The sequence below is a fragment of the Pygocentrus nattereri genome, chromosome 19, assembly GCF_015220715.1.
Source record: "Pygocentrus nattereri isolate fPygNat1 chromosome 19, fPygNat1.pri, whole genome shotgun sequence".
Classification (NCBI taxonomy): Eukaryota; Metazoa; Chordata; class Actinopteri; order Characiformes; family Serrasalmidae; genus Pygocentrus; species Pygocentrus nattereri.
In genome coordinates, this window is record NC_051229.1 from 34,326,051 (window position 1) to 34,353,341 (window position 27,291).

At 39.0% G+C, this 27,291-nt stretch overlaps 1 protein-coding gene across 4 annotated transcripts; it reads left to right on the top strand.

Moving 5' to 3' along the window:
- Positions 1-672: 672 nt before the first annotated feature.
- On the top strand, positions 673-26,368 carry p2ry12 (purinergic receptor P2Y12). Of its 4 annotated transcripts, none has more exons than XM_017691807.2 (3): positions 673-691; positions 20,631-20,706; positions 23,477-26,368. In XM_017691807.2, exon 3 carries the CDS (start codon positions 23,493-23,495, stop codon positions 24,558-24,560), a length of 1,068 nt encoding a protein of 355 aa, XP_017547296.1. In that variant the 5' UTR covers positions 673-691; positions 20,631-20,706; positions 23,477-23,492; the 3' UTR covers positions 24,561-26,368. The 4 variants fall into 4 exon arrangements, with proteins under 4 accessions (XP_017547296.1, XP_037403638.1, XP_017547295.1 ...); XM_037547741.1 differs by lacking the exon at positions 673-691 and adding an exon at positions 4,380-4,409; XM_017691806.2 differs by lacking the exon at positions 673-691 and adding an exon at positions 17,189-17,245.
- Positions 26,369-27,291: the final 923 nt, after the last annotated feature.

Sequence of the window (27,291 nt, forward strand, 5' to 3'; positions counted from 1 at the left end):
ATCAGACTCAGACCCCTGAGATTTGACTTGGAATCACAACACTCAGACATCCCAGAGACTTCAGACTCAACTTAAACCCACACATCAGAAACTCAAGACTCAAACTCAAATCCCACCGACTCCAGACTCAATGTAAACTCACAACCCAGAGAGTTGAGACTTGACTTTGACTCTGACGTGGATCCTTAAGACTCTATACCTGAATCAGATTCAGACCTCAAAGACTCGACTCGGAATCACAACACAAAGACTTGTGATGCAACTCAGACTCATATGCCAGTAACTTGGGACTCGACATAAACTTACATCTCAGAGGCCTACAATTAGACTCAAACTCAGATCCCAGAGACTCCAGATGCAATGTAGTCTCACAATCCAAAGACTCGAGCCTCCACTCATGATTTTTGGCTTGTAACCATTCTTGTCACCATGTAAGTACAGCACCAAAAATCTTGCCTCTGGAAGTGAAACTTTTTTACAGCTTTCTGGCTCTGGTAGGGCATTCAAAACACCCATGTCTCCCCCTCCTCCCAAAAGAAAAGCTACTGCTTGTGTGCTGTATACTGGATTTCCATGTTCTGCTTGTTAAAATCTCATTGTTTCCAGAGGGAGAAGAGAGCTACGGCTAACTGGAAATTGTCTGTGGTCAGGGCTGGTCAATGAGGAACATTCCACAAGCTTGAGTCAGAAAGTAAGTGTTGCTTTCAAAACACTTCAGAGTCATGTCTGGAACCACAGGTATCCAGTTCTCCAAAGGACCAGGGCAGCAGTGGGTTAGACCTTCACACCGTGAACTTAAGAGGTCTTAGTTTGAATCTGAGGCACCACGGCAGCAAGAATGTTGGTTTAGCATTGGGAGGCTATAGATTCTAATAATCCTGCCTTTACCTCTGACAGATGCCAGCTTGCCCTTAAACAAGACCCTTAACCCTCTAGCTCTAGGGGGGTGGTGCATCAAGAAACTCCTGTTTCTCCTGATCTATATTTTTTTAAGGATGCTTAAGAGCTTACTGATGACAATTGACCAACACATGCTCTTTCAGCAGGCACTGCTGGGTTTGAGTGATAATTAGTATACCGACATAAACTAATACACTCTACACATTGGTTTTGATGGTAGTATATTGTTATACTGTTGGCAGCAAATATAAAACTCAATGTTCTTGTAAAAGCAAAGAAAGTTAATACGACACCTCTGGAGTGCTGTAGCACTGTATCTTAGCCACTGGCACTTTGAACACTTTGTCAATGTCCTATGGCCACCAGATGTCATCAGTTCTCCCAGGTCCTGAAGGCAACTAGGGAAGTTCAATTTGGAAAGTTTATATGTGGAGAATTGTTGTAGCACATATACTACTCAGAGGTTTGTGGTGTCTTGTCACAGTAATAATTGTTATTTGGTAATAACTCATACAATGTAGATTAAATGGCTATAAACTAGACACCACATTTTAATCCAATACTTTATTTGAAGTTTATAATATTTTGAGAACAGCATCACTTTAGGACAGAGCAAGAAAAAATATGAAAGTATAATTTTCTGCTTATCGGAATTTCTTGGCACAAATTTATTATAAGCAGCTGGTTAAATTGGTTGTAGTCATAGAATAATTTAACGCATTTATCTTCAAAGAAATTGGTTTTATATGAATGAAATCCATGACCCCCAAACTTTTTAGCAATAGTATATGTAGTTTGTTTCAATCACAATATGTTGGTTCTCAGGACACTGATCCTTTTTAATATGCATGTACTTTTATCAGTGTTCATCCTTCTGCTCCGAAAGGCTGCAAATTGCTCTGGTGCAGGACAAAATAAAAGCCAAATACAAAGAAAATACTCCTTTTGGGAGGAAGGATGGAAGTGTTTTTTCCTTTGACTTCTGCCTTGTGCAGGAGGAATTTCTTATCTAATCTCCTCAGAAATATCTCCTGAAAATGATTTACTTGTACTTAATGGCCATTTTGACAGGAAATGTAATAATTAAAACGTGGTCTCTGACCTTTAAATAGTACTTTATTTAACTGGACCATCAATTTATGTAACAACACTTCATCTTTGACAATAGAGGGACAGAATCTCTGGAAAACAAAGGGTTTATACTTGCCCCGGGGGTAGGATAGGCATCAGGAATTTTTGGACACATTTCCAAAAAAGTTGAGACACTGCAAAATGTAAATAGAAACAGAGTTCAAACATGTTGCTGGCATCAAAATTGAAATGAGCATATATTTAAAAAAACAACACTATTTCTCAGCTTCAACATTTGATATGCCATCTTTGTGCTATTTTCAATAAAACATAGTTTAAAATAATTTGCACATCATTTCATTTTATTTTTATGCACATTTTGTGTGACATCCAAACTTTTTTGGAAACAGGGCTGTAATCCAATGAGCTTTATCTTTGGAAATCTAGGAAAACAAGTACAAAAAAGTACCCTGAATGGGTTAAGTAGAATGCCTGCAGCTCATAGACCCATGGGATCATGGTACGTGAAGGTCATGTTGTAGCTCTGTCTGCCGGGTTCATGTTAGCAGCACAGGTTATGAGGCCTCTGTCTGTAGGTTGCTGCGGAACATATGCCAGGTCTATGTTAAATATTTCACACAGCTTGAGCTCGAGATGCCAGCTTCTCTGTCGGGAGCTTTTTTGAGGCATATGACTTATTGTGAAACCAACACTTCGCTTCCCGTGAAAGGTTCGAGTACCTATAAAAAGATGTGTGAATGTGTGTATAATCTGATATTATGGTGTCATTTGGCTGGACTGTCATTTTAGCTGGATAAACTTATTTGTTTTAAACATAAAATGAGCTTCATTTCCAGTAGCATTTAAGTATATTAACCCCTTAAAATCACAGGCTTATTACTTATTACTCTGTAATTACATGGACTACATGCAGCAAACATGCAGTTATTTCTAAGTTATAGAAATGTACAAGAGAAAGTTGATGATTTGTATCATTTAGGTCCCAAAGGAATTTGAGCTCCGTGCACTATTAGTAGGAGTCCAGAGAGGAGAAAATGAATAATCTGTGTAAATTGTGACAACATCAGGATGACGAAGTAGAATGTATGCTAGCACAAGCTGTGATTTAAATGGCTATATTGATAAACTCACATTTGTTTGTCGTCATGGTTCAGGAAGCTGGCAAAAACTATTAATATTACATAAAGACAGTTGAGATCTCATTTTCAATCACCCAGGAAACCACCTTTTTTACTTTCTTGTCCATTCATTTGGTGAAATCAATTGTTTGAGATAATGTTGTTTGATATGATCGAGTGATTTTGTTATCTGCATTTTGACCGACTGTTTCATGAAACTTGAATCTGAGATGCGGCTGAGTTTCAAGTGAGTTGCAGGATGCTTTAAGTCTTGCAACCCAAGTGCAATTTTGTTTCATGTAAGTTTCAAGCAACTAAAGTTTCATGAAAGTTTTGCCTTTGAAAGCCAGCATCACAGTTGTTCCTAAGACATGTAGTATCAGCATGAGGTCGTGTCAGGCCCTGTGAGGCCATGCACTCATTAGAGCAAGTGAAAGTGTATGTGTGTCTTGCCTGACAGAATAAAGGGTGCACAACTCCAGTTTTGGAGGGCCAGTGTCCAGCACAGTTTGGTGATTTACCTATCCAAACACACCTGACTGTGTATATATTTAAATTTGCCAGGTTTCTTGGGTGTATTTGAGGAGTGAACGCCTGGCCTGACTGTAAGGTTAGTATAAGTTTTCTCAGCTTCTCTGGGCTCGGTTTTTGTCTGGTTGTGCAAACTAGAGATCTTATGCATGTAGAGATTTTTAGGAATGTTTATTTGAAGAACTGCAAATGTGGACACAACTAAAACAACCCATCGTTAGAACATGATTCACATCAATGTGCTTTGCATTACATTGAGTGACCTCATTCATGAAGAGCTCCAAATTCCACTGAAATATCACATTGGGCAGTAAAGGGAAAAACAAAGGGTTGGTATAAGTGGGCATTAATGGGTAACCATGCACTCAAACAGTGTTTACCCTCAAAGGGATGATGGCATCACTTTGTGAACGCCTGATATTTAATGGCTAATCAAATCAGCAGAGTGTGGTTCACGATATGGCTTACATAGAGGAATGAAAGCTAACAAGGAAATTCGTTAGAAGTGGTCAGTTCTCATCAACTATTAAACTGTGCCCAAATCTGCCACTATGGTAAAACATCTGCCGTTGTGTTTATTTGTTTAAGACACACAAAGCTCAGCTCTGACGTCTGCAAATGTATTAATGCAGGAATTAATGAATCCCTCTGGACGGATTCGTGTGATTGCAGAATCAAGCGCCAACCACCATCTGTGGAAAACTGGGTCAGCAACAGAATCGAGAACATTCCCCGCCGCAAACAGACTTCGAAATATACAATCTCAAGGTGACAGACAGATTATGACACGACACTGTCACTCAACACAACATTTCACAAGCTTAGCAAAACAATTATGTTCAAACCAATATGTCCATGCAGTTTGTGTTAAGGCTGTCAAGCATTCTTTGTTATTGTCTTCATGTCTTGCTGTCTGTATTGTATTGGAAAGAAGACAGGCTGGGCAAGAAGACGCAACACGGTCACTTAACATGGCATGTTCAAACCAAAACACAATGTCCTGCTATTGTGCATCATTTTTTTAAACATCTATTGGCAACACTTTAGATGCTTTGTAGATACTGCATTTATTTTCAAATTACATTCAACTAAATATTTACTAAATTGAAAATAATTTTCTTGGACTCTAAACCTGGCTCTAATCCAAAGCCGTAATCTTAACCTCAACCCAAAACCTAAACCCAACCCTCACCGTGGTCCTAGCTCTCAACCCTAACCCCACCACTGTTTAGAACAAACTGAGTTTCTACAGATAGTTTGTTAACATTTTGAACATCTGTAGATAATCTATAGGGGACTATAGTGGACTATCCAAATAAAGTGAGACCCATCTTTATTTATCATATTATGATGAATCAATAAGGATAGTCATGACACAGCATGATTACTCATCAGATTTGAACCTTTATTCAACTTGTCCTCCTTTGACTTTCATATTATGTCATTGTTGGTTTTCAATCTTCAACAAATACGAACTAGTGTTGTAGTACTCTAGTCGGGTCTTGGTCTCGAGACTGGCCTCGAGACCACAAACAAGCAGTCTCAGTCTCGTCTCAGTCTGGCCTTCATTAGGACTCAGTCTTTTCTTGGTCTCAGAGTTAGGTGCACTCGGAAATCATTTTCGGAAATCATTATGGAAGCTGAATTATGATTGAATATCAACAAAACCAGAATAAGCATAATAAAACAGTCCTTACATTATTTCAGAGGCTTTATTAACTTATGCAACTCATGGCCCACACAAACAACCACAAAATCTTCCACAGCCCACAAGATTTTACTTGTAAGATGTTTTTATTCTTTCTGACTCACCTAATGAGGCTGATTTGGCAGCTTCCCTAAACAGCAGGAAGCGCTGACCAGCACGAACAGGCAGAGAAAAACTCAGGGCCAATCAGAATCTCCATTTCAGCTGGGAGTCACTTTACCCTATAAAAAGTGGCTTGTCAGAATAAACGTCGCTTATCTCTGCATATGCGTCCACCTCCTCGCTCCCCGTTACAAAAACAAAAAACAAGCAATACAATAACAATATGTGTTTGACTCTGGATTGTGGAGAAACTCTGGATTTTTGGACAAGCATCAGCAACCTGGTTGGGTAAATTTTCTGTTCTCATGGTGGTGAATTTGAGAGTAACTTTCACGGTTGGCCCCTCCCAGTCCTGTCCATGTGTTCTTGTTTTGGTTTGTAACTCCACCCCTGATTGTTTTCACCTGTCCCTCATTGTTCCGTGTATTTAAGCCCTGTGTTTGCCTCTTGTGTTTGCCAGTCTTTGTATCTGGTCTTTGTTTGATGAGTTGGTTCTGGTTTTTGTCATGTCTTACACTCGATCTGTCCGTGTCGGCTCATTGACTCTGGACTGTTTTGACCACGACCCTGGATTTGCCCATAATAAATCTCGCTTATCTCAGCGTGTGCGTCTGCCTCCTCGCTCCCCCTTAGAGTAACAGAGCACTGGCATCCCTTCAACACTTCTAATCAATAAACACCCATGTGTGTAAATTAGCTCTCTTTAGCCCTTGCAGCTCACAATCCAAACCAAATGAAAAAGATACAGTATCACAAAAACTGTGGTGCGGACCTTAGAAAATGAACTGGGTGTGAAAACAGCCTGATATTCTTCAGAGATGTTACCTATAAATACTGCGATCTGAGGCTGCATCAACTGAAGCGGCATCAAAACTCACCCCGACTCTGATCATGAACGGCTTCAGGGGTGGGTAGAGGAGCTTCAATCAATACTCAAGTAAAAATATTGATACATGCTTACAATAACTAAGCAGAACTAAAAGCACCTTCACCAAAACAACTTCAGTAGAAATATAAAAGAAGTCGATTGAAAATCTACTTAAGTAATGAAGTGGAACTTCTACTACATCCAGCATTTATCAGCATAGGAACTGAAGATTGTGTAGCTCTGTTCTTTTCATTTTGGGATTTTTTTGGTCTAAAATACGAAGATTCAAAGCCAGAGATGTAACAAATCACTAAGCATTATAAATGTTGCCACCATCAAAACAAACTGAAATTAAACACGCTTAAGGAATTAGTATCTAAATATGAAAGGCTAAAATGTAACAGAGTAAATGATTGCTTTACTCACTAATAGACTTTAGTAATAGTAAAAATAATATGATGTGAAAATACTCAGGAGAGTGTTAATGCGTCAGTATTAAATACATGTACTTGAGTAAATGTAATGAATTACTACCCACCTCTAAACAGGTTTACAAAGATGCCATTAGTATAAAATGAAAGGCACTTTTTTTGTCAGTGGCCTAATTGCATTTCATCACTCAGCCAGCTTGTTTTATTATTATTTAAGCAATAGAACACAAGAGGGAGTGTGTTATCACGAAATAACATCACAGCCGTGATGTAATAGCGATAACACACAACCTCAAGTGTTCTATTGCTTTTATACAACATTTAAATAAATAAAGCAAGAAATTAATAATATTTTTTAATGTTTGTGATTCCCCACGACCCTGACGGAGAAGCGGCTTAGATAATGGATGGATGGATGGATGGATGGATGGATGGATGGATGGATGGATGGATGGATGTTTGTGATTCCTTCTACCAATTATAGTTCCTTAACAAGCGGCTTGTAATAATAAGCTCCGCCCACTTGCTGCACAGCTGGCAGTTTGTTCTCCAGCTCCTTACACTAAATTCACAAACTGTCATCACCACTGAGCAGCTTTTTTGTTTCTTATAGCATCAGTTTTATGGCTTAGTCTGATTTGGCTCTGAAGATGAGACTACACATTTGGCGAATGGTATTCAATTACTTTCTGGCTAATTCCAGGTTGTCTGACCAAATCGGCTGTCAGTCAAATGTGATCTCAAAAATGTCCATTTTCTGTTTTTGTGCAAAGTAAGAAGTAAAAATGTTCAAATGTCTTGACCGTCTCCCACAGTTGTCAAAATCGTTGCTTAGCAACGGCATCTTAGTGGAGTGATACAGTGCTTGTGAAAAACCCTGATGTTATGGCAAAATAACAGCACGGCTAAAACGCTTCTCAACCAGCTGGCGTGGGTGGAACTAACTGTTGTATAATATTATTTATTTATGTATTTATTTTAGCAGCATGTGGTGATGTGGGACCACCCTGTGTCTGAGATTCACTGCGTAAATTCTTGGGTTTCAGTGCATGATTTGAAAGCACTCCTGGGCAGACGGCACAGAGCGCTAGTTACTCATTTTCACTTCTCACACACATGAAGCCCAGAGCTACAAATTCACTGCTGTATTTGCTTAGTTTTGTGCTTACACTAAAATATAAACATAACTACCATTTTGCCAGGACAATTAATGAACATTGGTCTTGACTCAGACTCAGAGCTACTAGTCTTGTCTACAACATTAGCGCCAGCCTTAATCAGGGACTGAATAATTACTTGCAGAACCAGTGGTCGAATGAAACTAAGGTTATGTGGGAAAAGCCAGCATCAGAGGACCAAGAGAATCTGTCTGTGGAACAAAAAGATTTTCCTTATTTTCTTGTGAGTATTTGCACATGTAAAATAAACCATTGGCAGATCACTATCAGAGTGACGACACTGACCGAGACAGTGTGGTGGAGGGGCCTGTAAAGTGTGACCGGAGTGACCCGTGGGTTCATCTGTGATGAGCAGACATTTATCGTCCTTCCACTGGCCTTGCAAGGCTTGTTAGCAGAGAAGGAATTTTCCTTAGTCAGCAGTTAAAAGCCTGTTTTTGCAACTAAACACCTTCTGAACATGATGTGTTCCATCCATCATCTAGCATAAAGAGTCTCGCACAAGGAATGACAGATTTGTACCCTGGTTGGACAGAAGTATTGTAACCTCTTTTGCAGTGATTCCCAACCTTGGAGCTGGAGTAGAGCCTGAAATATTTGTCCCAACCCGGCATGACCTGACTGCTCATATAAGGTTCAAATGGGAATCCAAATTTCATGTCCAGGTTCTTATAGCCTGTTTCCCATTTTTAACAGGTTTTCCTGGCATAACCCCCTGCTTTGGAATTTATACATGCTTTATTTTTCCTCCTCCTACTTTTTATCTTCAGATTTTAAACAGGCTTGCTGGAGTCAGCTGCTCATCAATGTGCAAGGAATTAATATCAGCGCTGGACAGTGTGAGAACAGTGCATTGTGGAAAGTTTAACCAGACTGTTGAAAGGCATAGCTTGATGAATAGATCTGTTAAAGCAAAATATTAGACAGCTGATTATCCATGAACTAATGACAGTTTCTATTGTTGCCACATTGTAATTTACCTCCATCATTAGAATTATCACTTTGGGTGATTATGGCTTCATTTCTAACAATTTGTTGATCTTGGGTCAGTTTTGAACTCAAAACTTGAGCTCAGACTGAACGTTGTTGTGCTTCGAACAGGTTCAGAGGCAAAAACTGGTACTGAGGGTCAGATCAAACTAAAGCTCTGTCCTTGACTTATCCTGTCCTATTTTTCTCTCTAATGGAAATGAAATTGAAATTGGATATTTTTAATTAACTGCTGTGTGGAGTTGATCTTTTTGTTACTCGGTGGTCTGATGGACCCACCATATTATTGTTTATTTTTAGTCAATACAGCCATAACAATTTATGTAAATATACCAGATTACAATGTCCAGCGTAGGGTTCTCCTTTAGCAGCTGTAGCCAGTCAGCAGCCTGTCAATGCTGTCCACACACACACACACACACACACACACACACACACACACACACACACACACACACACACACACTTATAGCAGGCCATGTAGGAGTAGAACAGAGGAAAAGAGTGAAGGGACATATGTGATGTAAGAGTGCAGGGGTGAACAATGTGAAGTCACTGAAAATCTGTTATTTTATATGTTCTTCACAGAAAATGAGCAAAGACCAAGGAATCTGAGGTTCAAATAATAAAAAGTCACAAAACTTTTTCTGAAAACTGAAAATGGGTCCCACAGACCTGAACACCACACAAGGGTTGATACTGTATAATAATGTAACATAGTTTTCCCAGTAACTGTAGGGTATCAGATTAACTTGGACACTATGTTCTCTCTCTGAGTGAAATGGTACGACTCTGTCCTAAGCTGTGAGCGAGTGGTGAAAAGGGAGCTGTGGGAACACCCCACCTCTCAGCAAAAACAGCCGCGTAAGACAAAATGGAACTGCAGCTTCCTTAAAAATTTCCTTAAAAAAACAGCAATTGAAAACAAAAAAAACTTTTTGCTGCTTCTCTGTGCATAAACACTAAGACAAGGACATGAGAGCACTAGTGGGATGACAGACAGTGTGTGTATATATAGAAGAAGTACAAAAATCTATAATAATACAATAGATGGACAGTACAGAAGAAACTAGAGGCACATAAATGTACTGGTGCATAGAAAGTGTGTGTATGTAGTACCAAAATATGCAAAATGTGCAAAATATTCTTCTAGTCTTCAGTACACAATGGCATGAATGTTAATTCATAAAGTGTATATCAAGTCGATCAGCAGTTTAGAATAAGATTGACATGCATTGTGGGTTTAGTTCAAGAAGAGACTGTATTGATGATCTGGTGCTGGTGTGCCTAGTTTAACCACAGTCACACCCAGAGGTATAAACTGTTTTTGAACTTTGTGGTCTAGCTCAAATGTTCTGATGACCCCTCCCAGATGGAACAGGAAGTGGCTCCAGTGTGTGTGGGGTCTGAGAATATACTGTTGGCTTACATTTGACATCTTCTATTGTAACTGTCCTGTATGGGTGGAAGGACAGCTATAGTGAGTGCATTTACCTGCACTTAATAATCTGATAACTGCAGAAGATCAGGTTTTGTCAGTAATCTGATTAACATGTTTACATGCACTTGAGTTATCAGATAATGTGAATCTCCAGGTCTATGTGAGTCAGGCAGAAATTGGATTTCTGTTATGCTTCCAGCCAATAAACTCACAGAAGAAGACGTGACGTAAACCTCAAACTTTATTTTTTAAAAACATTGCAACACTTTACCTGAAATGTGAATATACATTATCTAGAAGATGAAGAATATTGTAATCAAGTCAAGCATGTAGTCGGTTTCAGCATTGCTCCAGTGTTTAGCTGCATTTCACAGCAACGCTGCTCTCTGATTTCTGATACCGCCATCAGAGTAAGAAAGAAATCAGAGTAAGAGTTCACATGCACTGAGAAATCTGATTACTGAGCTGAAATCCAGCTCTCTTTACTGGAATTCTTAATCAGATTTCTAGATCAGAGTATGGGGTTTACATGGCCATTTGAATAATCAGATAACTGCAGAAATCAGATTATGATGAGATTATTGAGTGCATGTGAATGCATTCATTGATGCACTGAGTTTTCATTACCATTTGTATGGCCATCCGTTCCAACATGGACTGTGTGGCAGCTAGCCAGGATGGTCTCCACTGTGGACCTGTAGAAATTGCAGAAGAATTGATTGGCAAGTTGACTCTTCTCAGCCTTCTTAGGTTAGAATTAGGTGTGTTATAGCAGGGGGAACTCCAACATATGCAGTTCCCATAACTTATGCTGAGACCTCAGTTCTTATGCCCTTAAACCCATAAATATGGGTCAGTTAGTAAAGTTCTCGGTCAGTTCCAACACACAGAGACGGAAGCTCTTGTATGAGTCTTAACCATTGAGAAAGGGTCTCTCAGGCAGCTGTCAGCATCAGTAGCTGCTGTAACCTTACACTTAACAAACAGAGCTGTCTTCTTATTCAGGCGTCCATATCCAGCAGCTGCTTTGACCGTTTGCCTGTAAAAACACATGCTCCTGAAGACTGGCTCAGGAGAGAGTCCAGGACTAAAGACAGCACAACCATCAGGCGCCTCTTTGTCTTCAAGCTGATGGTGCCAAGCTCAGTCAAACTGACTCCAGATTCTTGCATCTTGTCACTGTTGTTTTCAACATGTATGAGGCTTCTCTTACAGGCCCAGTACTCGTGTTGGGTTCCTGACATCACCTCAGGAAGACAGAGGTCAATAAAAAAAGTCATTAATCTGGTGCTTTGGTTCCTCTTTGTTGCCATGGAAGTGAGGGAGGTACAGCGGCAAGCACTGCCAGAGGCTGTTTAAAAGAGAACGGTTTGCACTAGCCAGGAAGAAATGCTTTCTTCCCCTCGTTCAATACTCAGGGCATCATTGCACCCATGAGGGAAGTGTTTGTGTTGGCAAAGGCCAGCCGACGGTAGCCTTGCGGTTGACTGCTGATGGGGTGCACATGAAGGGGTTGGGGTGAATGGGGATTGCAAGCATTAAGGAGGCTGGGGGGTTGGAAAGGGTGGGAGTTGTTAAGTGGAAAACCAGAAGCAATGCTGAATTCCTTCTCTTCCTGTAGTCACTCCCACCTTTTGTCAGAACAAGGCTTTAGTGTTCTCAGCTTGTGTGAAGCCTTGAAAGTATCAGGTGTCAAACAACATGGGGCTGTGCTCCAACCAACTTCTGCTCATTCAGACATCTTTTGATAGTCCTTTCAGCTCTTGTGGTGAGTCCTTAATGATAAATCAATAAGGCTTTCATTGGAAGAGTCTGACTAGCCAGGTGATCCCCAAAGTGGAATGGAAGCATCATAAAGTGGGTTGTAATATATGAGACTGAAGTGAAGTCTGAAGTTTCTGTCTGACGTATGGAAAGATTTGTTCAGATAGACAGATGTTTCTGATCTCCCTTGAAACTGCCTGTCCTGCCTGTCCTGTGTGTCCAGTCCCAAATCCAAAGCAGATTTTAATCTTCCTGTCTCCTCACATGCATGATAAAGGTGCTGAGTAGTTGATCGAGATGTGGATGTTGAACGGATACGGATATTGAAACTGGACCAGACTCAAAAGCAACAGCTTGTTCACTTGACTGTCTTTCTGGCAGGCACATTTCTTCACACAATATCTTTTATTAATAAAACAAATGGAAGTGATGAGGCAAGTGAACTGGAAGGCTCTCCTTCAAGAAAAATGTCCTGGTGGAAATTGGAGGAAAGCAGCTATAGCTGAGCTGAAGCTTAAAGCAGAGTAAAGTAAGTCTGGAGTTTTGTTTGTTTTTTAGCCTACACTAGGACATCAGCACACACTGAGACGTATTGGACATAAAATGTTGTGGCTCCCAAGGTGGTCTGGTTTTTGTTGAACAGACAAAATGGCTCTTCTTAACATTTGGGCTGGTGACTCCTGTCCTAACGTGGCTTTTAAAGCAGAGGATTTCTCCTGTTTTTGTTATGTGCCACCACAGACTATCCGGACACTGCATTTCCACCTTTTGCGTTCCGTCAACATTACACTATAAATTAATCGATTCAGAATCGTTCACGTCTGCATCGCAATCTAAGAATCGATTTCCCCCCCCCAACCCCCACCTTGTATTAAGGACATATGCAGCATTTTTAACACAGAGGTCACTAAAACTAGTGTCAGTACAATGTCATTTAAACTATTGTGCTGCCATGTGGTCAAATGCAGCAAAAGAAACATCTGATGAAACTGCAAATAATGCAAAATAATATAATAAGGAAGATGACCCTTGCTCAACTTTTTAAAGAAATTTTTAAAAAATTTTAAAGTACTATCTACATGTGTCAATGGTAACTTTTAGAGCTATACAGGAGTGGAATTCTCTGTCGGTCCCACTACTTAAAATTGAGGGTAAAATAAGGGTAAAATTTAAAAAGCTAACAAAACGATACTATTTAACAAATTTAAAGATCATTACACTATGGTGGAGGTTTTATGGTGGGCAGGGATGTAGATACTTACCGGAATAGAGTCAGATAAGGTCTTTGTAAGATATGCCAAATGACCTTTTCTCTCAGTGTGGCTTTTCCATTTTCAGTCATGTTTGTACTGTTATTTTTTGTTTTATGTTGTCCTACCATGTTATTTTAAATGTTTCATGTGTCTTTTTGATTTTCTTTTATCTTTCAGCTGTGTTTTGTATGACTTGTTTCATTGATTGTTATTTTAATAATGTGTAATATTTGTAATGTGTAGTATGTCTACTGGATCCCAGGTAGAATAGCAGCTAATGAGGATCCTACAAAGTAAACAAAAAAACAATGCATGTGTGAATAATTGACTTGAGGCCATATTTCACATTACTACATCACTTTACAAGACAAATGTTTTCAGAACTCTGTTACAGTACCCCAGCTTTTGCTTTATAACCTCCTACAGCTATGGCATAATGACCCAGTGGCTGTTTCTTGACAGTTAATCTAGCATGCTGTGCTCAGCCAAAGTGAGGGTGCCTTTGGCTGCACGCTATAACTATCGGCTGAAAGCCTGTTTGTTTGTTTGTTTCACGGTCAGACATATGGTCAAATGTTTTGCATAGAGGGCAGCCATCTGTGGAAATAACACCTTTGTCTCATGTACATAAAAAGCAAGAAAAACAACCCATCTGTCGCAGTCAAATTACAACTTAAATCACTATATATGGGTTTGTTTGTTTTGGTATGATGTTATCAACCAGTGTTCAGCAATGTTCTTTTTCCATCCATTTTCTTGTGCTGTTGGTTACTTGACATTGTTTGCAGTATCTTGGCCCAAGTGGGCCAACGTGGTACCTACAGGGAGCCTTTGTACATTAGCAATTGGCAGCTAAGAAACATTATCAGCCATGACATTAGGCGAGGTAGAGAAAACATCAGGCTGGGCTTCTTGGGGGTCACATAAGCTTCTTAGCGAGGAGCAAAGTAAGCTTTTCATTGTATATAAGGAAACCTGTTTCCTCTGTACATATGACAATAAACACTTTGAACTTTCTCTGAGTAGTTCTGTGGGCTGTAAGGTGCAAAAGGCTGGCAACTCCTTCTGTACAGACTGCAGTACTTTTATAGCTGTTCATTGAGAGTTATGGCATTTTATCAAGCCAGTTTGCATTGAGGTCATTTTCCAAATGTTCAGACATAGACAATCAGCATTGAAGTCTTTTTCTAGACCTGCATAAACATTACATAATGCTTTCATTCTGTAGGAAGTTTCCAGGCCCTATAATCTACAGTGTAGTCTCTGTAGTAGGATTTGCAGGTTGCATACAATTTATTAGCTAAATCTATGATCCAGGATGTTCTTGTTCCTCCACCAAGGATAGCCATGGGCAGCGTAAGTCAGACTTGTCCTTTGTCCACTTTTGTCTTAGTTGAAAAATACATACAGCTCTAACTGCATAGACATGGTGCATTTGCTAATGTAAAACACTGATAAAGGCAATTAAAGCCCGGCTTTTTATGTGTTGATTATTTCATTGCATTTGCTGTCAAGAAACATCTACTCAGTCATTACGCTGTGGCCATTGGAGGTTACAGAGTGAGAGTGGAGGAACTTTTGAATAGGCTACTGAAAGCATTGGTGTGAAAAGTTGATGAGTGATATAAGGCAATAAATCACAGATTTTCACAACTGTACATACACGTTTCACAACCTCTTGCATAAGTTCTCAGGGTTCATAACTGATAACCGTTTGTCAGCATTTATCAGCTGTAAAGATGCAGCTGCTATGTTTGAATTTTGATGTAAAAAAATGTAATCCCAGCCTTCACTTCAAACTTTTATCAAATGAAGTGCAAATTTCCTTTACATTAACCTCGTACTCTCCAGGGTGTATTTTGATTTGTCCATCTGAATTTACGTGACGCTATTTGTAATATTTTGTAAAAGTAATTTTTACAGAGCAGATCACTGAGGAGAAGCCATTTGTTTACATTTAATAGCCCAGATTTGTGGAAAAATGGGTCAACTTTCAGTAGACAAAAGAAAAAAAACAAACAGTGAGTTCAGCTTCTTTTATTATAAGGGTTTAAAATGACATCACCATCAATTTGACTGGAAAGAAGACAGTTACAGCCTCATATGATGCCCACCTTCTGAATGTAGCTTATGAAATATGAAAGTTATGAAGAATATGACAACATGTGTTTTGGCGCAACAGATGGACTACAGTCTGTAACTGTAGAACTACAAAGTGCACCTATACAGTAAGTGGAGCTGATAAAATGGAAAAAACAAGGCGGTATTTTTGATGTTATGACTGATCAGTGTACATACAGCATTGTAAAAGTCAGAGAAAAAAATCCTTCATTTATTTAATTTCCAGCAAGCGTGTGCAAATATTTCACTGTTTAGCATTAAGAAACATTAATAATAAAAAACAATTAACAGAAAATACCGCTGGGATAGGCTCCAGCACCCCCCGCGACCCTGACCTTATATCCATGTTTATTATACATTATAAATTGTTAATATAATGTATTATAAGTAGTGTTAATAACATGCTATACTGTTAGTGCCAATGGAGTCAGTCCCAGCTTTAGGTGCTGTTAGGGCGGCATCTTCAGGGTTTTAGTCCTGAGTATTCAGATGCTCCAAACAGGCTGTCTAGCCTAGAATTACTGTTACAATGTGCTTTTCTTACCCAGCGCTGTCACTGTAAATGTTACACTACATCACAGCAAACCAAGCCCCTCGCCTGAACCTCCTGTGACCTCACACTGAGTGTGAAGTCACTGTGGAGTGAAGGCCTGGAGAGGAAGAGGCAAGATAGTAGATGCTGTCATTGTAATTTGTTACCTCACTGGTTCTAAAGGCAAGCACTAGAACTCTTCACTCTGTAACACTACACTGCAGTGCAGTACAGCAATGCTGATTTCTGCTAGAATTCTGTTGGATATGCAGTGTTAAGTCAGTGTCAGGCTAACGGTGGTGTACATTAACAGCGGTGTACATTGATTTTCCCACATTGGATAAACCGCCGATGGGAGCACTAGTTTAAACTCTGGCATTTGAAGCCTGTAATGAGCTTTATTGTATAAGTTTTAGTGTTTCAGTAAATCCTTCAGTAAATCAAATTGAAGCCTCACTCTTAACACTGGAGGAAGCTTTAGTACAATACGCTTCACTTTACTTAGAGCGGACAAATACGACTTATGAGCCCTTATAATGTGTTATGAATATTACATATAATGTATCATGTTAACAATTCATAATGCATAATGAGCATGGCTATAACATGTAATGCATTTTTAGAAATATTTATTACCATGTTTATAATGCCTTACGAATACATTATAACTTGCTATGAGTGTGATTACAGATGCTTACAAAGATGACATTCATTGAAAGTGTTACTTCTGCTTCCACATCTCAAAAGTTCAGTTTTAGAAGTTGGCTTCATCTCCACTAATCATGATCCAACTCATCCAACTAAAAGTCTTTTTTTTACTTTTGTTTCAGTAATGACCTCTTGACATCTACACATCTTTCCATACCTATAGCACAGATTTATAGACTCTGTTTAGGAGACATCAAATCAAATCAGGGTTAAAGAGCACCCATCAACTGTCTTTGAGTAGGAGCCTTTATATAACAGCTGCACCGTGTGAATCAGGATGTAGCCAATAATATTCATAATAAGTGATATTATTTACATGATTCTTTCAAACCCAGTTAGGTGTGGCATGCCAAGAGGATATCCTATCTGTGCAGCATTATACCTGCACTCTTTTAGGAACTGACCACTCCCGTCTCTTTCTATCTCTCACTGTATATTTTCCTATCTGGCTATTTTTGTTCATGCACCATGTGAACTTAAGGAAACCCTGTCATTCTGCCCTCCTAATGTGAGTATACTTCTTGTTATGATGTGATCAAAGGCTCACAGGCATTCTCACTGTGCTCATTCTGTAGAGATTATCATAACACAATCTTTTGAAATATGTTTTACTTGAGATCTCTTAAAGGTTAATATGTTGGTTTAGCTGAGGGTGATGGTGCCTTTGCTTTGATTTGCCTTTAAACTACCCTTGAAGTTATAACCGACATGCTGTAATTTCAGATGAATTATTTCTCACTCGTAGCTCGTTGAGAAACTGTGGAAAGTGTAGATAAACTATAAACAGATGGCGTCTCTTCAGTGATCTGCTCTGTAAATATTATTACTATAAAATAATGCAAAGAGCGTCTAAGATTGTAGGAAATCGGAAGCATATAGTGATATGTTTAAGATCGTAAGACATATTTTCTGTTCATTTGAGGGGAGCTTTTACAAAAAATAAATAATTAAACAAATGAAATGAATATTCACATTTACGTCATGCAGTTACTGAATAATTAGCCTCATGATTTGGTCACCAAAATGTACCCTGGAGAGTAAAAGGTTAAAGACATACTGAGCTTCTACAAGGCGTCTACAGAGGACCACCCAAGTAAATTGTTACCAAGATTTTCTCTCTGCAACACGTCAGTGAGGCAATAGCTTGATCCACTCTTTCTGCTGATGTTGAGAATGGTGGTAGTTTCTCAGTGGCTTCTTTCCTAGTTAGTGAGTAGAGATACTTGCCTGTGGAAAAAGCAACAGGAACACTACTGTCTTCAACCACTACTCCTACACATCTACCCCTAGCGCTTATGTAAAAGTAATAATAATTTGTGGTTTTGTTATGATTTGAATCATATTTTGTTATGATTTGAATTTGAGCTGAGTTTGATTGTGTTTACAGTCTTCTGTGGGCAGTTGTGGGCTGGAGGTTGGGGAACCAGCCTTGTGGCCGGAAGGTTGCCGGTTTGATCCCCAGAGCCGACAGCACATGACTGAGGTGCCCTTGAGCAAGGCATCTAACCCCCAACTGCTCCCCGGGTGCTTCGGATAGGGCTGCCCACCGCTCCGGGCAAGTGTTCTCACTGCCCCTTAATGTGTGTCTGTGCTCATTAGTGTGTATGTGGTGTTTCACTGCATGGATGGGTTAAATGCAGAGGTGAAATGTCCATGTTGTGGGACTAATAAGGGTCTCTAAATCTTGTAAATCTGATTGTGTTTGCAGTAAATAATCCAGGTCTCTGTCACTGTTTGATATCAAAAAGAATCAACTCAAAGGTGTTGATATGGAGTGTCATTTAATTATTATGTAACAAGGGCATAGCTACTGGGTGGCCTGAGGGGTCTAAGCCACTCCACTTGGAAGCCTGGTCCTCCTCAGATATCTAACTGTTGAAAGTATAGTTCTTTCATACCAATGAAAATATTATAAAACTATAAGCTTTTCATTAGCAACGGTGCTAAGTTCTTGTATCTCCCTGCCATTTCTTAAATAAATTTAAATTTAGTTTATCTTAAATCTTAAATAAAAACGACTAAGCTCTTCTTAGATCATCACAAATATTTGGCAGATGCTATCACCATGGCTAAGTTTACACTGCATGCCACCAGTGCAAGGACAGGTTTAGGATGGTCTCCTATAGATGATCTACAGATACTTAAATCACTTATAAACTTTCTTGTGCTACTCTGTTGATTATGAACAACATCATGGTTAGGTTTAGGGTTAGGAGTCGGTGTAGGTTTTGCCTTGACGTTGGGATTTGGGTCAGGCTTAGTGTTACAGATAGATTTGATAATCTTTCACATTCAACTTCAAGTTCAGTTGCATTAAATAGATATTTAGTTGAATGTTACCTAAAGACATACTGAGCTTCTACAAGGCGTCTACAGTGGACCTTCCATGTAAATTGAGACCAAGATTTTTTCTCTGCAACATGTCAGTGAGGCAATAGCTTGATCCACTGTTTCTGCTGATGTTAAGATCTGTGGTAGTTTCTCTGAGGCTACTTTCCTAGTTAGTGAGTAGAGGTACTTGACTGGGGACAAAGCAACAAGAACACTACTGTCTTCAACCACTACTCCTAAACATCTACTCCTAGTGCTTATGTAAAAGTAATAATAACACATAAAGCAAACAAATGAGAACAGCAACATTACCTCCAGACTTAAATGTTGTAGTTTCAATTCTTATAATCTCTTATGTTGGCTTTCCACAGTGAAACTTTCATGCAACTTAAGTTGCTTGATACCTACGTGAAACTAAATTGTGTTTTAGTTTGCATAATGTAAAATGTCCTGCAACTCACTTGAAACACCCCATCAAGTTTCACAAAACAGCCCACCAAAATGGCAATAACCCATCATGAACGACACACTTTCAACCATTTAGTTTCCTCAGATGAATGCAGGAGAAAGTAAAGAGAAGACGTTTTATTGAAACGGAGGCCCTGCTACTCACTTTAAGTAGTTGGTAGTTTATAATTTTGTCAGTTTCCTGAGACATAACAGCAAAAGTCAGTTTCTCTAAGCTAACGTTTTTGTAACCAGCTGATTTAACTAGCCAACTAATGCTAAAAGCTTGTTAAATGGCTTTTGCCAGTGTTTCTCCTCTCTTGAGACCCTTAATTTTCATGCAACAGGTGGTAAATATGTATATTTAGATTACACATGTGTAGCAGGGTTTCAGAAAATACAAACTGCTAACTTGAGGTGGTTAATGTAATGTGTTTCATGAAGCTTTCATTTAACTTTCACTGAGAAGTTGCATGAAAATAAAATTGCAAGCAAACTCTCAAACACCATACAACTAGTTGCATCAAAGCCAGCTTTAAGGTTTGGAAACTGGGTGCTGCTGATGGCACATCAGTGACACATCAGGCAAAGGGTCAAGCAGACATCTTTTAATAAGAGCAGTGGGGAACAAAGTCTTTCCGACAGAAAATCATTTCCATGCCCGTTCCCAGCCATCTATTCTCTGACTTTAGCCTTTCTCAAACTGATCCTCATAAAACCAGGGGCTTTACAAAAGAGAACATAAACATGGAAGGGAAACTTAGTTCTGTAACCCTTTAATCTTCAAGTCTCTTGCCAAAAGTACATTGAGCAAATTCTCATTTGTATCATGCAGAGCCAGTGTTTCAGCAAGAATTCAAATAAAGCCAAACGTAAAGCACGCACAGGCGGCCTGAGGGGCAGATGGCGTCTAGGTTGCGCAACGTCATGTAGGGCTGATATATTTTGGGCTATCAGTACCAGACTGCTGTGCATGGCAAATCAGAAAAAAAAAACAGAAGAGGAAGAGAAAGTTTCCTTTAAAATTACTCCCATGGCGTGTTCAGTGCTTCTACTCAAAAACCAAGCTCCCTCCACTGAAATCACCTCATCAAGTGACTCTGAACTTTTCTCAGGACAAACCTCAGACGTTCTGGTTTGGCCGGGCCAGTTTTGAGACTGAGATCTACCTCGAGGTCAAAGGCACAATAGGTGAGTGCATGTGTGGCATCGCTTTGACAATGTTTTTCTGAGACAGCAAGTCAAAACCAAGAACCAAGAGCTTCTCCATTGAGCAAAAACGTGAATAGTAAGTGAAATAACCAAATTATGTTTTATATATTTTATTACATCCACACCCATGAGACAGTTACATAAATCCTGGGCATGTTTATAGGGAAATGCAAACACAAATGCAAATATGAAGACAATAACATCTCTAACTAGGATCTAACATCGGTGCATGCAAATATTGTTCTGATATTTATTTGTGGAAACTCATTTTCAATGAGGTGATGCTTTATAGCTACAACCTTGTTTAGTTACCTACTACTCTGCACAAAAGTTTGATACCGGGCATTCATTGAATGTCCTCATGAGCTGGGATATTTATTTATTTATTTATTTATTTATTTATTTATCAATATAGAACAAGATTTAGGGTGAAATAAAGCAACCTTTCTAAATATAGAAAATATAGTAACACTTTCTATAAAGTCTATATTCATAAGGTGCTGTGAATTAGCTTATGAGCTGGTAACAATGCTTTATATGTATATTTCTAAACTTACATAATGCTTCATGCAGCTCTAAGAATGAACTATAACTAATTCTTTAGTGGCTTATACGTGTGCAGTAACCCAAGGCTCAATAGTTATTTAGTCAATGGCATCATTTTTTTTTCCAAAAACAGGTCATTAATTGATGAAAATCAAAGAAAATGAAATGTTTGCATTCTTGACTTTTCTATATGTTTCACTTGAGTTATGTATCATTGATTGTTATGGTCTGCCATATAGAAAGCCTACTAAGAAGCTGCCTTCTAAATTTCTATCCTTGGACCCCTTAAAATCCCAGGTTTATTACATACTAAGGCTTATTATTCAGTAATTACAGGAACTTCAATACAAACTGATTGAGCTATTCTTAGGTTATAGAATTTTGTAATTAAACTTCATCTAAGGGATGACATGCTAGTTTTGCTGGTAAAGCTTTACACCTGGTGTTGGGCCATTACTATTCGATTGCATTCAGCCACAGGAGGATGGTCCTTCTAAACTCCAGAGAATGCAATTCCACTGCTCCACAGCTCAATGATGTGGGATTTCATACCACTCTAGTCGACACTTAGCTTTGAGTACTCTTGAGTAAACTCTTAGAAATAAAGGTACAACACTGTCACTGGGGCAGTACCCCTTTTGTCACTGTGGTGATACCCTCAGGGGTACATCCCAGTACCTTTAGTCAGGGAACATAACTGAACCATAATCCATTGAAATGATATTTTCTAAGTCGTACGGACTCCACACACCCCGTCTCGACTCCAGGCTTTTTATTTTATTGCCCTGTTTCAATACAATAATTTATAAAAAAATACAAATATCTACTTTTCCATTCGGAAAAACTTACTTAAGGTACAGAGTTGGACCTTAAAACTGCTGTTGCACCATTGAAGGTACACTTACATTGTTTGTTCCTTGATGAACGAATCATGTACCTGCATAGTACGTTTATTTCTAACAGTGTATAGTGACATTAAGTTATGGTTGGCTGCTCAAGATTGTCCCATTCTTTTGAACTTTCATGGAGTTTATAGGAGCGGTTTGCACAATTGAACACCTTTATCAGCAACTGAGGAAATTAGCTGGATTTACTAATTAGGAGAGGTGTCTGGATACTATTGGATACATCGCATATAGTGTAAAATGATGGGACAAAAAACAAAGATATCTTTCTGCAGTAAAACGTTGAAACCCAGTAAAACCATAGTAAGAATTGTTGCTTTCTGTTACAGCCTAGATTCACTTTTGTTTACAAGAAGTAAACAGACAGGCTTACCAATAATTTACATCCTGTGGGTAACCCTCTATATTTGGTGAAGACCCCTAATTGTTGCCTCATCTCTTTTATCGTTTCTGAGCTCACCAGTGTGTTCTTTTTTAAGAAGCTTTCAAATAGTTGATTTTATCTTATTGGTGATTTGACTTCTCAGTCTAATGATAGCTTGTTTACTATCATTTACTATGGTTTACTATCAAACCTTTTATCTGCTTAATAATAATGAAACAATGAGGAACCAACACACACATTGCCATGGAACAGCTAAGCAGCCAACTGTCCAGTGGAGGTCGAAATTCCTACACTGTTCACCCAATTTGAGTAAAATGTCATTTACATTTAACTCCAATAGGCTGTGGCAGACAACTTCCAAATGCCCAAATATTTATGGACCAGACTGTAACTATATGGTACCTTTACCCTAAATAATTGCATAGTAATGTAAAATCTGTATCTTACACTGTCTTAGTTGATATCTAGAACCTGTTAAGTACTTTAGTATAAATTGGTTAGACTCTCCAAAATTTCAACATAATGTCACTTGTAATAACAACACAGTAGTTTGTATCTCATGCTTCCTTGGTTAATACTTAAAACTTTGGGGATTGTAAAAAAAAGTTTTACTCTTATAAACTTGATAAATAATAACTTGAATTAGTTATTAAATAATAAATAATAACTGATTTCCTTGTTTTCAAGATTTCCTTTTTTTTATTACATAGAGCAAAAACTGACAAAGACAATATGTGTCTAAGCATTCGTGTCATTCTTTTCCTAAAGTCTTCCCTTTTGCAGGCTAGTTTGAATATGAACTTAATGTAACTTTTTCAGCACCTTTTCTAGAGTATAATGCTGTAAAATGTGCCCTCAAATTTCACTTTGCCTGCTTGATAACGGCCCCTTTCATTGGTTTACATTTATCTAGAGAAACCTTCCAACTCATGGAGCTGTCAGCAATCCCAGTCCACTTCAACAACCAGACCAATGGAAGTGTCATGTGTTCCCGTGACAATGTGCTCAAGACAACTGTCTTCCCTGTCCTGTACTCCCTCCTCTTCCTGGTAGGACTATCCCTCAACAGCCTGGCAGTGTGGGTGTTCTTCAGCATCCCCAGCCGCTCCCATTTCATCATCTACCTGAAGAACATTGTGGTGGCAGACGTCCTCATGACTTTCACTTTCCCATTTAAGATCCTGTCCGACTCCAACATGGCCTCCATCGGCATCCGCGTCTTCGTCTGCCGAGTGTCGTCTGTAATCTTTTACCTCACCATGTACATCAGCATCCTTTTCTTCGGCTTGATCAGCATTGACCGCTGCAAGAAGACTCTCTGGCCCTTTGTGGGTACCAGTCCTAAAAAGCTTGCCCACAGGAAGCTCCTCTCATTTACGATCTGGGCAACCCTGCTGGCCCTTGCATTGCCCAACATGATCCTTACCAGCAAGACACCTGCTTCCAAGGACTTTAAGTGCAGTGAGCTGAAGACTCTACTGGGGCTGACATGGCACGAAGTGGTCAACCACATCTGCCAAGTGATCTTCTGGGGCAACCTATTAGTTGTAATAGTGTGCTACACGCTCATTACCAAAGAGCTTTACAGGTCATTTACACGAACCCGTGCCCAAAGTAGACCAGTGCAAGGGTACACTGGGGGAAACAGTGCCTCCCAGAGGAAGAAGAAGGTTCGAGTGAACGTATTCCTCGTTCTGGCGGTGTTCTTCATATGCTTTGTGCCCTTCCACTTTGCTCGAGTGCCCTACACCATGACCCAGACGAAAGAGCACTTGTTTGACTGCCGACATGAACTGATCTTCTACCAGGTGAAGGAGAGCACACTGTGGTTGTCCTCCCTCAACTCGCTGCTGGACCCACTCATCTACTTCTTCCTCTGCAAGTCCTTCAGGGACTCCTTGTTCAATATCTTACGGCTCTCACCAGGGAGGTGTAGGGCACTACAGGATAGTACAGACACTATCACACCTGGTAGCCCTGAGGGAGGCCCTATTTAAATAAAGGGGATTTTTTTTCCAAATGACAACAACATGATAAAAAAGTGATGTAGGCTACTGCAACTAATCTTTACAAATAACTCCTGGCATTTTTCAAGATTTTTGCCTAAATTCACATGACATATCTTGAAATTACAGAGTACTTCTTAGCAATAGCAATCACAATTTGCTAACATTTTAACGACTTAAGCATGCCATAAACATGTGACAGCAGATGTTGTAATAGCAGGTTTTGTTCTGTATTATAACAGTGGTAACAATGGTATTACATTGATCGTTTATTCTGCAGACACGTCATAATGTTTGACATCATGACAACTAACTACAGTACACATTAAGAACTAGCCTCTGACGTAAGCTGTCATGACAGTCCAGAGTCCACTTCAAAACACTTCAAGGCAGTAACTCAGCTATCTGATATCTTCTAAAGATAATCTGGTTTAAGTGACCTGTTTTCTAAACTCTTGGTAACACTTTGCTTGACTTCAGCTAAATATAATTGGCATGTTAATACCATAAATATCATGGCAGATTTCATATGAGACAGATTCTGTTTATTAATAGAAAGTTGCTGTGTTGCTAATATTTGGTTGAAATAATATTAACAGAAAATTACAGTTTAGTCCTTCTATTGTACAAGTTGAATGATTCTTTTCTGTAAGCAACCATGTATAACCAACCGACAGCTTTCCATGTTTAAACAGTGAAAACAATATCAAATTTACATTACTTTAACTGTAAAAACTTAATGTTGTTAAAAATATTCTAAAACTTCAAACTCTGCCTTACATATCTATGTGCAAATTGCATGTACACATATCCATATATGAATTTTTCTAAAACATTTTTAGCCTCTATAAGGGGGCATAACAACAGGGCTAACATCTATCCCAACTGTACCTTGCTCAGATGGCCCTCCTTGAAATGAAATAGCCCTGTGTTGGCACAATCTTTGTATAAAATGATATTCTACTGATATTCTAGCAATAACTTCCTAGCTAACTGCTGCTATGTGACTTGTTCTTTGATTAATAAGCCAATAGAACCACATCTATACCTGGCAGGTAGGATTATTACAGTCTCCACACCAGCTTCATCCAATACCTGTGGTATGATCTGGGATTCAGAACGGATCATCCAGCATCAGTACCTGACCTGACTGAAGCACTTGTGTCCGAATACAATCAAATCCTCACAGCAATGTGCTAACATCTAGCCTTTCCAGAATCATGGAGGCTGTTCCTGCACTCCCTACACTGGTGAAAATTTGCAATAATTATTTTACAATAAAATACTGACTTTTAAATTACAGAATTATACCGTAAAAGGCATTTCGAGTGGTGTATTGGTTTACAGTAACATACCAGACATTATAATTTACAGTCATATAATGACAGTGGAATTGTTCATTTGCAATAAATTTGCAGGCTATTACTGTAAATATTTTACAGTATTTTACTGTATGTATGGTCTGCAATTTTTGTAAATATACAGTACTTTACTGGCAACTCAGCTACCAAAAAAATGTATTTTAATATGCATTACTACAGTGTATAATATAACAATATATAAGAAGAAACACTGGACCACCAGCTGTCTACCAATAGTGTACTTTGTCACTGTCAGCCCATGAAGTCCATTTTGATGCCATTTGAAAATACAAGCTGGCCATTAAACCGTGTGAGCATTTGATGAATGACCCCCAAAAAATTGTCCAGAATAAAGTCTTGTTATATGAACATCAAAGTTTTTACCTTCTCCTACAATTCTCCAAAAATAAAGATTGCCAAGTGGTTCTTAGCACCAAAGTGTGTGTGAATTGTTTTATTATTTGAGTGAATAAATGTATAATGTATAATGTAAATGCATAATGTATAAAAATATAACTTAAAATCTTTTGAAAGGTACTTTTTGGAAAGCCAAAAGAGGTGCTGCTATGACATCACTCCAAAAAGCCTTTATTTTTAGGAGCTATATTGTTTTACAACACACTTTGTGAATGAAGCAATAGAAGACGAGAGGGAGTGTGTTATCGTGTAATAATGGCTGGGATTAGGTCACCATAGATCATCACAGCCGTGATGTAATAGCAACAACAGACAAGTGTCCTATTCGAGTGTTCTACTGCTTTTATACAATTAAATGAATAAAGTAAGGAACAACTAAATTGGGTCATGAAGTGTAATTTTTAATGTTCTATGTTTTAATGTTCGCAGATCCTTCCGCCAAATGAGTGTCACCTCATCTTCAGGGTCTGACCAAATCGGCTGTCGGTCAAAGGTGACCTTAAAAGTGTCCGTTTTCTGTTTGTGGCAAAGTAAGAAGTAAAAACATTCAAATAGCTTGAGCGTCTCCAACAGCCGTCAAAGTCCTTGCTTAGCAACGGCGTCTCAGCAGAGTGATGCAGTGTTTGTGAAAAACCCTGATGTTATGGTGAAATAACAACATGGCTAGAACGCTTCTCATTCAATCAGCCTGCGTGGCCGGAACTTACTGTTGTATAACAAGCTATAAGCAATTGTCTTCGAGACATAAGAAGATACTCGACCCATGTTATAACGAGTCTATTAGCTTTTAGATGACTTCTGGGACAAGGTCATGGAAATGAGGACATCACAAGCATCATATCACATGAAGCTCCACTGAGAGCATCGTTCATGTGGGAGGTAAATGAGAGCAGGCCACGTAAGCTAGTGTTCCACTCCAAAAGCATCTCTTCCTACTGCTCATT